At 47.6% G+C, this 12223-nt stretch overlaps 1 protein-coding gene across 3 annotated transcripts; it reads right to left on the bottom strand.

The window, feature by feature from the left end:
* Window positions 1-1100: 1100 nt before the first annotated feature.
* Window positions 1101-9828, bottom strand: RIPK3 (receptor-interacting serine-threonine kinase 3). 3 transcript variants are annotated; one of them, XM_012647322.1, is made up of 11 exons: window positions 9770-9828; window positions 6115-6157; window positions 4499-4926; window positions 4063-4366; window positions 3459-3604; window positions 3286-3332; window positions 2909-3076; window positions 2733-2800; window positions 2125-2499; window positions 1922-1982; window positions 1101-1448 (listed from the first exon to the last, which is right to left on the bottom strand). In XM_012647322.1, exons 3-11 carry the CDS (start codon window positions 4768-4770, stop codon window positions 1228-1230), a joined length of 1662 nt encoding a protein of 553 aa, XP_012502776.1. In that variant the 5' UTR covers window positions 4771-4926; window positions 6115-6157; window positions 9770-9828; the 3' UTR covers window positions 1101-1227. The 3 variants fall into 3 exon arrangements, with proteins under 3 accessions (XP_012502776.1, XP_012502778.1, XP_012502777.1); XM_012647324.1 differs by lacking the exons at window positions 6115-6157; window positions 9770-9828 and having other exon boundaries at window positions 4499-4639; window positions 4854-4986; XM_012647323.1 differs by lacking the exons at window positions 6115-6157; window positions 9770-9828 and having other exon boundaries at window positions 1101-1427; window positions 4499-4986.
* Window positions 9829-12223: the final 2395 nt, after the last annotated feature.

Genomic DNA, 12223 nt, shown 5'->3' with positions numbered 1-12223 from the left:
AGCTAGTGGCTCAGAGCCCCAGGAGATGGGAGACGGACTCTTCCCTCCCGGCGCCGCTGGCCCCCTCCCACTTCCTCGACGGGACTGCCGGCCCGGCCCCTTCCCGTGCGGAGCCAGACTCCCCTGGCCTCCTCTCCCACTCAGATTGTCTCTCCTAATACCATCGCCTCCCACTTTGGCGTTCCCAAAGAAGGGGCTGTGGGCCGTGGGAGAGACACGAAGGGGTGGGGTGGGGTGGACCAAATGGGAAGTGTCAGCATGGAGGCAGAATGTTTGGATGTGGGGAGTCTGAGGGAGGGCTGAAGCCCTGCGGGAAAGTAGGGAAGACTGTGGGTCCCAGTGCCAATGCCAGATGGGCGCTGGGATCTAAGTCAGAGTTGGGGGCACTCATTCCCCTCACCTCTCCGCCCAGCTGGCAGCGGTGTGGCAGCATCTTAACTGTCCATGCTCTCTTGTCCCTAGCTCCGTGGGAGGGGGCACATCTGTGTGTAGCTCTGTAGAGCCATAACTTTCCACTCCGGAACACCAGCTGAGAATCAAGAGGGCTCCAGTCTGTGAACACCCCGCCCTGACCGCGCCGGATCCCGTCTGCCCTCAAAAGGGCTCCTACACCTGGGAAGCACTGTGCATGTGAGTTTGTGGTGGAGGGGGGTGATAGCATGAGGGCTGGCCTCTAAGAGCCTGGGGCACTGTGCAGGGGAGGAGAAGGGCCAGAGTCTGCAAATTGCTGAATTCCCAAGAAGACTCACCCCCTTTCCCAGGGCCTGGCAGCAGCCCAGAAGAAAAGGGACCACAGCCTCTATCCCCAAGAGTTTAAGCTTAGGGTGAGGTCCCTGGCTCTGGAGGAAGCTCCCGCCCTGAGATGAGAGTGGCCTAGGGAGCCTGGCCTCCAGCATTCCTTCCTGCCCCCCTGACCTTGTGTGCCAGGCCGTTGCCCACTCCCAGCCCCTAGCATCATCCATTTCCTGCCTTGGCGGAGGTACAGTGCCTCCCCCTCCCTCACTGCCAGCACCCTGTTCCCCATTCTTGTCCCTCCCTGCCCTGGCTGAGCCACAGACTCCTGCATCAGGCTTTGGCTAACATTCCGTCACATTTATTGACTCACATTTATGGATCTGGGGGGCAGATGACAGTCAGTTTGGGCGCAGGCTTCTTTCCTTGAAGGAAGTTGGGGGCCACAAGGCGTGGTGCTCTTCCTCAACCTCTAGAGGCAGCTTCGAAGGTGCTTTAATTCCCACTATGATTATACTGGCCCTGTGGCCCACTCCAGGCTTCAGGTTCTTTGGGGTCTTCTTTTGAAGCCATGGGTTGGGGGTGCTGCCAACCCCTACCCACACCTGAAGGTGCCAGGCCCTGACTGGACAAGGTAGTTCTCTGTGGCATAGTCAAGCGGTTGTAGTTTCCAATCTGCACCGCAGAGCAGTGGTCTAAGTTAAAAGACGGTGGCCCTTTGAGAGAAATAGTGGTGATGGTGGTGGTGGGACAGTTTAGCAGTCAGAAAGGCAAAGCTGGGGGACAGAATATGGGGTCTCTGCCCACCAGTAGTTGCTCCCTGCACCTTCCCCTTCAGGCTGCCTCTTCAGAATTGGGTTTGCAGAGGCTTAAGAGGAGTGGCCACTGATGTCTGAAACCCTGGTCTTTTTTTGCTGAGAGGCCCTCTGGACTACCTAGGGGCTCACAGAGCCAGTGCTGGGGAAAGTTAGAACACCCAGGGACAAATCCAGGCTTTGTTGTGTGGCCTCAGGGGGATCCTCTCCTAGTGGGTGTCAATTTCTTCATTTATGAAATGAGAAGTTTGGGTTAGATCTCCTCTAGCCCTTTCTCCCCTCCCCCCAGCAAGCTACTCTGGATCTATATATAGGTCTTGAGGAAGCTGGTGGAAGGATTGATCAGGGGGAAAATAGGGGTGGAGAGTGGGTACCTGCTATTGGATATGGCCCCGGGGCCCTGGAGAACCAGTTCATATCATGTCTCTCAGTTCCCTGTAAACAACACAGAGCTCTCAGGCTTGTCCTAGAGCCTGGTTCTCCCAATGCGCATCCTCTCAGCCCCAAGTTTCCCCCTGGCAAGGCGACAGGATTCACAGGAGTCCTAGTGTAACTCCTAGGCCTGCCAGTGTCTCACCTGATTCCCTTGGGGTCCAGGACCTAAGGTTCCAGTCGAGGTGGGGTTGGGCATCTGGTTTCTGAAAGGTGAGGTCTGTGGAGTTCGGGCGGGTTGGGCCATTGAATCTGCAGATGTCCCTGCCATTCTAGTATGCTGAATCTGCTCTCCCTGTGCCCTGCTTCTCTCAGTAAGGCTTGCGCATTTTTCAGGAACAGAGCTGGAGTACTCCTCCAGATTCAGGTTGTTTAGCATCTCAGAAACCGCAAAATCATTGTAAGAGTACTGGCTTCCTGTGGTTCCCTCAAGGCCATCCATTTCTGTTCCTCTTTGGCCTGATACTGGGGCAGATAATCTCCTGCTGCTGCTCCTGTGCTCAGACAGAAACTTCTTTACCTGCAGGGATAGGAGGAGCTTGCTGGGCATGAGTTGGGAGAGCCAGAGTAAACCCAGGGGAGTAGTCTTTTGGTTCATAATCTGTTGCCTGGGAACTCGGGGATGGTGTGGGGAGGGTGGGGATGAGGGTAAAGGCATAAAAAGCAGTGGTCAGTGGGTAGTCACTGCATGGCCTGGCAGCCATATTGTGCCATCCCTGACTAGCTCCTGGGGCTGGGTTATTGTGTGCTCACCGTGGTGACAGAGGCATCTATCTTGTCCTTCACTAGACAGAAGACTTTTTTGGTTTTCAGTTGGCATTCTGGAGGGACAGCAGAGTGGGTCGCAGGTGAGCAGAACTTCTTTCCCTGGGAAAAGCCTGCTGCCAGACCCAAGCCTACCCCAGCTGCCAGGGAAAAGGCCAGCTCACCCTGGAAGGAGGGCCTGTCCTTGGGCTTACAGCTCAAGCAGTGCTGCGTTAATTCCTTCAGTTCTTCTAAGCCAGGAGTTTCAGGCCCGGATTCGGGCAGCTGAGGCAATAGAAACTGGCTCTGCCCCTCACAGAGTCCTTGATGCACCAGTGATGTCTGGGACACCACTGGGGTGAGGGTAGGGGCGAGACAAGAAGGTAGTCAGGGTACAAGGGGATCCCTGCTCCATCATGGAAAGAGGCAGGGAGCATATTCCAAGGGGTAGGTGAGGAGGGAGCAGGCAGCCTAAGCAGATAAGCAGGAAGGGGAAGTCTTGGGGGCTTTTGGGAGGAGAGCACCTGGGGCTAATAGTCCCAGAGTCTGCCTGGAGTCTTACCCTCAGCTTCTCTTCCTGCTAGCACTGCCCACATTAGCATACCGAAGCTGCAAGAGACACAAAACTGAGGTCTGGCTCAACCACTTATAAGATTCGTCTCTCATATACCAACCCCTAGAAGGGCCCAGAGAGGTGTAGGAATCTGGGATGTGTGTTTGCAGTGAGTACCTTACCTGTAGACATCACTGGCTGTGGAGGCCTTACGGTTTACATTAGCTAACAGTTCTGGGGCCAAGTAGGCCAGGGTGCCCCCTGGCTTCGTGGACCCCGCCCCTGACCATGAGCCTCCCTGAAATGTGGACAGGCCAAAATCTGCCAGCTGCAAAGGAAGGGAAGAAGGGGAGATAGGGGAGACAAGGAGGGATCAGGCAGTCTCCAGAGCTCCCTTCCCCCAAGAAGGTGCAGGTCCAGTTTTGTAAAGGGGGTCTGAAAGGTCAGAGGAAGGGTAGAGTCAGTGGGGCCCTTGGGTGGGAGATTTAGGTTTCCTGTGGGTGTCAGGGTCTGAGTCTCCTGGGCTAGGTCAGCCATGGCTCTTCTGAGCGCCTGATGGGGTGGGCCTGTGGAACTGACTCGGGTGGGTCAGGGCCTCTGTCAGCTGGTATGGCAGGGGCTAAAACTCCTGGCTGGGCCTTGACCCCTGGGCAGCCTGTGTCCAGCGGGAGAGGCTGAGGGTTTCAATAGACAGGGCTGCGGTCCTGTGTCTGCGGGCGGTGGGGACTGCAGCAGCTCTTGGGCTGGCCTCGTCCCCCAGCTGGGCTGGCGCACGGATGAACTGACCTTGACGTGCAGCTCGTCGTCCAGGAGAACGTTGGAGGGCTTGAGGTCCCGGTGTAGGAGATTTTCATGGTGCAGGTAACACATCCCGCACACCACCTCCTGCAGCACTCGGCAGCGCAGCGGCCAGGGCTGGGGGCACTGGGGCTGTAGCAGCCCCGCCAGGGAGCCATTCTCCATGAATTCAGTCACCAAACCCGGCCAGGACTCGCCGTCCCACTCCAGGTTCTCGGTGACCCCCAGAAGGAGCAGCACGTATCTGGAACGCAGGCCTGCCATGGCCTTCACCTCCCGGTTTATATCCTTCCTGCACTCCAGGAGAGAGCTGCAGTCACGCCCCGGCCCTGGGAAGATCCCTCCCCTCCCCATTCAGGCCCCATAGCACAGCGGCTCCACCTCCTTGGCCAGACCCCGGCAGATGGCAGCTCGGGTCACTCACGAGTTCACGATCTTGACAGCCACATCGGACCCCCACGACCTATGGTGCGCCCGGAACACCGCGCCGAACCCGCCTCGGCCGACCAACTTCGGATTCTCCAGTTCCTCGTGGGACACCAGGGGGACGGAGTCGCCACCGGACCTGTGGGAGGGGTCTCGCCTACTAGCTGGCGGCCGTGCCCCACATTCGCCGCTCCCCCAATCCCAGAGACTCGGCACCGTCAGTACAACCCCCAGCCTCCCTCCGCCAGCCCCTCCGTTCGGGGGGCGCATAGGCGTCCTCGGACCGACGTGTCCACTAGGCGCCGTGTATGTGAATGCGGAGGCTGCAGATTGACATTCCCCTCCCCACTCACCGTAACTTGACGGAAGACATTAGGTTGGAAGGTACGAGGGATTTCTAGAAGTTACAAGCCTCACAGATGGAGGCTGGGGTTTTTGGCAGAGAAGGGGAAAGGGTCTCGGTCAATGTCTAGACCCAGGCAGGGATTCCGCTTCCCGGGTCGGGTCAACACCCCTACACCGAGTGACTGAGCAACTTCCTTCCCCTAGAAGCGCCTCTGCAGTCCCGCCCCCGGGGTGGGGCAGAGGGAGAGCTAGTGCTTTTCTCTCTGCCTAGTGTTTCCTGTGCACTTGCGGGGGGGGCCCTGCCAGGTTAGGTGTAGCTGGGCATTGAGGGTGCCAAGGAAGGAGTCCTCACCTTCTAGGAATCCCACATCAAAGCAGCCCTCCAGCCTGTGTCCCTCCCTTTTCCCACAGATTCCCAGCTCCACCACCACCAGGCCTTGGGTGGGGAGGAGAGTTTTACGATTGTAGGGCTCAGCTCTCCCACAGCTGCCCTAAGACCATAGTCAACAATCTATAAAGCTTGCCATAGACCAGGCACACATATTAGCTTATTTAATTCTCACATTAACCCTAAGGGCATAGGTGCTACTTTTATTACCTTTTTATAGATAAAGAAACTGAGGCACTGATAGCTTAAGTACCTTGCCCAAACCCATATGGAAATGACTTAGAGCCTGGCTCTGCACCATCACATTAGTCCATTTTCACATAGGCTTCAGACTGTACCACTCAGCTGGTTGTGCAGGTGGCTGGGGAAGGTGTGAAGCAGCATCCAGGGCAGTGAAAGATCCCTATCTGTATTGCTGACCTGTCCCTGGTAGCTGCTCTTGCTGAGGTAAGCCCTGACATTGACAGGGACTTATCTGCCCTATAAACAGGAGCTCCCAGAGCTAGCAAGCCCAAGACCCACTCCCAGGGCATTGTGCTCAGGCTGGATGTATTAGGCCAGCCAGAGGGTTGCTGACATTGTGTACACTGCAGTGGAAACACCTCAGCACTTTCCTGCCTTCTCCCTCACGTGGCAACTCCTTCATGCAAATATCCTGATTAATTCATGTTTCCAAAAAGCATTTGCTCTGGACTCTTTGAGAACTCAGGAGCATGGACAGCCTTAAGGATTTAGAGTAGACAGGAGGTGTCTGTATTTTGCCTCCCCAAGGCCTGACCATGGCTGGAGGTTGTGGGAAGTAGACAGGGCCAGCCCTAGGCACTCGTTCCTTCATGGGGAGATCCAACCCCGTGGATCAGCACTCACTAAAAGGTGCTCACCAATGGAAAGGTGCTTTTCATTCTGTCCAGTGGTCCATGGGCTCTGCAGGGTTGGAACAGAAGTGACCAGCAGTTAACTGTGATTTCTAGAACAACCGGCAACTCCAGGATCCACACCATGGCTTCTCATGGGGTCAGCTAATGCTATTTTGGAGCTACTTAAGGAATTCTTAGACTGTAGTCTCCTTAAAAGTCAGTACATGGTATGTGTCCAATAAATATTTGTTGGATTGAATGAACAAATAAACAACCCCAAATTCTGAGCCTTCCTTAAGACACTGATCACCCCAGATGGATCTCCATACTCATTGGGAGGAAAGAGGAGATTGGGCTCCTTTATGGTATAGGGGCTCTCACCCCCCAGTTGACAGAATCTACCTGAACTAGGCATTAGTATAGAGATATGTTGTCTTACAGAATCTAAGAGAGCAAGAAGGGTAGCAGATCCTCAAAAAAACCTAGTCAGGAAAGCTGAGAGCCATCAGAAAGGGCAGCCACTCCCTTCATGATTCTCTCCATGGAGAAGACCCTGGGCTCAATACCTCCACTTGAGGTGAACAGGCAGAAAGGAGTTATGGAAAGGTGTTTAGAGACCTTTTCATGGCTGGGTGTCTTCAGATTGGGACAGGACCCTAACAATCAGGGATAGACACTATGAAACATAGGCTTGGGTATAGGGTCAAGGCTTATAATACTTTTAGACTTAAAATAAACTAGGCCTCTTTAAAAGGAGGAGGAGCAGGGAGAAGAGCCTAGAGAGAGTGCCTAACAAGATTTTTGGCTTCCAGAGAGGGGAGGGGGATGCACCCAGGCAGAGCTGATTACTGGATTTCGGAGCTCTGGCCTTTGCTGAGGCATGGTGCCTCTGATCACAGCTGTCCCAGGCTTTTGGAGTCTGCTTCGGTGTCTCTCATTCCTTCAGTTCTCTGCTTCTAATTGTCTCTAATTACCTTCAGTTCATCCCTAGTATGAACTCTGGTTCCCTATCCCTGGTTGTTGTAGGGGTAGGGGGATGGGGTGGGTATGGTCTCTCTTCTTGCATATTCTAGTCTTAATTCCCATCTGTTGTTTGATTAAGAGATTCTAATTATAGATCAAATCATATTAACTGAGGTGACAGTAAAAAGAAGTATGGAGAATTTTCATTTTCCTTACTGTTTGAATTTTTTTTACATTGAGCATGTATTAATTTTATAAACAGTTAAACAGTAAAGAAGATGATGGTACATGTAAAGATTTAGTTATAAGGATATTCACTGAAGTATATTGTTTATAATAGTGAAAACACAGAGTGCTAAATATCCAATAATAGAAAAAAGATTGAATAAATTATGCAACAGAAAACTATGCTGCCATTAAGATGATGATGTTGTAGACATCATTTATTGATATGAAGATGTTTATCATATACCAAATGGGGAAAAAAGCAGATTATGAAACAATATGTATGATATAATCACATTTTTTTTTTTGTTTTAAAAATCCTCTTCCAGTAGTAGGACAGATTTGATATTTTCAAAACCTCCCATAGCAGAACACCTAAATGCTTATAGAAAGCACAAAAAACATATGTTTTAAAATTCATTAGTGAGTTTCCAAGAAAATAAAGATGATCCCCCAAGGGCATCCCCCTGAAACCAGTAAAATAAAACAATACAAAACAAAAGTAAACAGTAAGTAAACAGAGAGGTTAACTAACTAGAAACCTAGAGCTTTGGGGACTGGGTAGGCATATGAGAGTTGGAGGAGAACCCCAGAATAAGCCCTGGGGCCTAGGGAGATGGGAGAGTGAATCTGAGACAGCCCTATTCTTTATAAAACTGGGACTGTCAAAGTAGCAGCATTCTTAATGGAAATGAAAACATTTTAAAATTTCTTGATACTGTATTTTTTTTCCTAAATCTATCTGGGTGTTTTTGATCATCTTTTATTCCTTGTTCACTTTTTTCTATTCCATCTTTTATTTCTTTAAACATTGTACAATAACTTCTTTAGATTCTTTATCTGATTATTCCAAACTCTGAAGTTCTTAAAAATTTAAACTTTTCAATTATTGTTTCTGCTATTCTCTTTCTGCTGAAAAATTTAAGTGGCCTCAGATTATTAATGTCTCCTACTGTACATCAGAAGCAAATTAAATCCTCCTTGGCAGAAATCATCCTCAATCCAGTCTGCTGGATTAAATTCAGCCAAGTATAACCTCATAAAAATATTACTAAATATATAAGTATTAAAACTACCATGAAGGAGAATCAGCAGAAACAATAATCAACAGATTTAAATTTTTAAATGTATGTAACCATTATAATTAAAATTGCAATGGTTGGTTAAACAGAAGATATAGCTGAAGAGAGAATTAGTATACTGAAAGATAGATCTGAAGGAATTCTTCAGAATGCAGCAGAGACAAGCAGATAGAAAAGTTAAGAGACAAAGAATGAGGAGTTCTAACATATGTCAAATTGCCATCCCATAAGAAGAGAAGAGAAAACAATGGGGGCAAGGCAATATTCAAAGAGAAAGGCTGACAATTTTCAAGAATTGATAAAAGACAAGAATTCACAAATATAGGAACCATAACTTATGCCAAGGATAAATATATAGAAATCCACATCTAGATACATTTCAATGAAACTGCAGAACAATGAAGACAAAGAAACAATCTCAAACATTAGAGAGAAAGCACAGATCATTTACAAAGGAGTAGCAACTAAACTGGTTGCACACTTCTCAATAGCCACAGTAGAAACCAGAAGACATTGGAATGATTCAAAGTGCTCAAAGACAGGAAAACTATCTGTAAACATAGAATTACATACCCAGCAAGATTATTTTTTCAAGAAAACAGGTGAAAAAAAGGCATTTTCAAATAAATAAAAACAGAATTTACCACCAACAAACTCTCTCCTGAACAAATGTCTAATGGATGTGTACCAAGAAGATAAAAATAAATTATCCCAGAGGGAACATGTGAGATGCAAAAAGAAACAGCAGTTTTCCAATAAGATTAACCACAAAACCAATTAGCATCATATCAGACCCTTAGAGATGAGAAGGGTGGCTCACTACTTTAAAGATGGGTTTAGACAGGTATGGCGGCACATACCTATAGACCCAGCTACTCAGAAGGCTGAGGTGGGAGGATCACATGAGCCCAAGAGTTTGAGGCTTCAGCGAGCTATTATTGTGACATTGTACTCCAGCCTGGGTGACAGAGCAAGACCCTATCTCAAAAGTAAATAAATAAAAATTAAAAAATTTAGAAAAAAAGGATCTGCTACCAGCAATTCCACTTCTGGATATATACCTAAAATAATTGAAAGCAGGGATTCGAAAAAGAGAATTATTCAGAATAGCCAAAGGGTAAAAACAACCCAGATGTCCATCAATGGATGAATGGATATATAAAATGTGGTATATACCGTACATGTAATGGAATAGTATTCAGCCTTAAAAATGTTATTCGGCTTTAATAAAATTTGAACACATGCTATAATATGGATGAACCTTGAAGATATTATGCTAAATAATATGCTAAAATAAGCAGTCGCAAAAGAACAAATCTTCCATGATTCCACTTATATGAGCTACCTAAAATAGGTAAATTCACAGAGATAGAAATAATCTCAAAGGTTAGAGAGAAAGTGTAGCTTACCTACAAAAGAGTGGCAATGAACTGGTCGCACACTTCTCAACAATCACAGTGGAAACCAGGAGACATTGGAATGATTCAAAGTGCTCAAAAACAGGAAAACGATCTGTGAATACAGAGTTGTATTCCTAGCAAAATAGTAAAATAGTGGTTTCCTGGGGCTGGAGGAGGAGGGAGTGGAGAGTTACTGTCCAATAGGCACAGAGTTTTAGTTTAGGAAGATTAAAAGTTCTAGAGTTATGCAACAATGGTTATACAACAATGAGAATGCACTTAATGGCAATAAACTGTATACTTAAAAAGAGTTAATATGGTAAATTTTATGTTATAGGCATTTTACCACAAAAAAGGATCTCCTAAAAATACAACTCCATGTATTAGGAAAGGAGATGTGAAAATTTATATTAATAAACATTTAGCTATTTGAAAACATTAAATTTTACCATGAAAAAAGAAGCATATATATATATATGTTTAGAAAAATATCTGAATGGACAAATAAAAAAATGTTTAAAGTAGTTATTACTGGCTGGTGGGCTTACAGGTGATTTTCATTTTCATATATTTTATATTCTTATTTTTTAGTGTAAGTGCTACCAAAGCAAACACTTATATTCTTATTTTTATCGGTATTTTCTAATTTTCATAAAATTAATTCATGAAATGAGTATAGTGGTACTGTAATTCAGCTTCCTCTTTGCCCCCAGGACATTATCCAGAGATGCAGCAGCTTCCCTCCTCCACCTGCCCCTGCCCTAACCCATAAATCTACTCTTTGCTGCTCCTTCCTGGTATCTTGAAACTGAAAGTAGGCCTGCTGACATCACCTTTGATACTTGATTGATGTTATTAGCTCTCAGAGTTCCAATATGATGAGCAAGATTTGACAGATGTAAGCATAGGGAGGTGATTCCAGGCAGTGAGGCTGTCATGAGCCGAGGGTAACGCTCACAGCGTGAACTTCGTGCCAGTCTGGACTGGCTGAGTGGCTCCCTCGCCCAGGGCGTTATGATCATTGTGGACAGTGATAAAAGCTGGTCTTTTCCACACTTGATTGTTTGCAAAGCACTTTCACAGTAAATCATCACAATCCTGTGAGGCTCGATTTATTGTGCAAAATTTGCAGTTGAAGAAATAGAAAGCCTTTATTTTTTTTTTTTGTTTGCATGTGAACAACAAACTTAGAGTGATACGAACCACTTTTTTACTGTGGCAGTGCAACAAGGCTGCTGCAGCTCATAGGGAACCCAGAGGGGGAAAGGGTGTAACTGTGGGCAAACGAACTGTCACTTTTGGGGACTGGGCTATACTCAACTTGGAAAAATCACAAAACAAGCCCCAGCATTTGAACAGAGAAGAGTTATGGGGAACACTTTCCACTTGGCAAGGAATACCACCCACTACGGCCCCTGCTTCTCCCTACCGTTGGGGAACTTTCCTTTTGGGAGCCTGCTCCAGTGACCAGGGTGTGCTCTTTTCCTTTAGGATTCCAAGCAAGTCAAAAGCCTCTTTTTACTTGTTTTTCCTTAGCAGAGCTGAGAGACTGATGCTTTCACAAAGAACCACACTGCCTCTAGCTCACTTATCTCCCCTGTGCTCACCTGTCCCAGCAAAACGGATCCCTGTGCCTCATCTGTTTCACTGCAAGTGCATTTTGGAGCTGTGTCCTGCAGGGTCCCATTAGCAGAATCTAAGTTGCCTGTCTGCACCCTCAAAGAAAGAGAGGCTGGGAAGGGTGACTTCTTTTGATTCTACATTAGCACCAGAGTTCTAAAAAGATTTTGAGCAGCTGTAAATGAAAAGCATCATTTATAAGAGAATATAATGTCAGCAGGCCTACTTATAGTTGCAAGACATGAGGAAGGAGCAGCAAAGAGTAGATTTATAGGTTAGGGTAGGGGCAGGTGGGAGAAGAAAGGTGCTATATCTCTGGACAATGTCCTGGGGGCAAAGAGAAAGCTGAACTGTGGTATCACTATACTCATTTCATGAATTCATTTTATGAAAATTAAAAAATACAGATGGCCGGGCGCGGTGGCTCACGCCTGTAATCCTAGCACTCTGGGAGGCCGAGGCGGGCAGATTGTTTTAGCTCAGGAGTTCGAAACCAGCCTGAGCAAGAGCGAGACCCCGTCTCTACTAAACAAATAGAAAAATTATCTGAACAACTAAAAATATATAGAAAAAAAATTAGCCAGGCATGGTGGCACATGCCAGTAGTCCCAGCTACTCGGGAGGCTGAGGCAGTAGGATCGCTTGAGCCCAGGAGTTTGAGGTTGCTGTGAGCCAGGCTGATGCCATGGCACTCACTCTAGCCAGGGCAACAGAGTGAGACTCTGTCTCAAAAAAAAAAACAAACAAAAAAAAAACAGATAAAAATAAGAATGTAAGTGTTTGCTTCAGCAGTGCAAACAACCATAATGCACCTTCTGTCAGTGTGGAGCCCTTCTCTCTTTC

Source organism: Propithecus coquereli, unplaced genomic scaffold, assembly GCF_000956105.1.
Source record: "Propithecus coquereli isolate 6110/MARCELLA unplaced genomic scaffold, Pcoq_1.0 Scaffold261, whole genome shotgun sequence".
NCBI lineage: Eukaryota > Metazoa > Chordata > Mammalia > Primates > Indriidae > Propithecus > Propithecus coquereli.
Note: the sequence above shows the minus strand (reverse complement) of the source record. Positions and strands in the feature narration are given on the sequence as shown.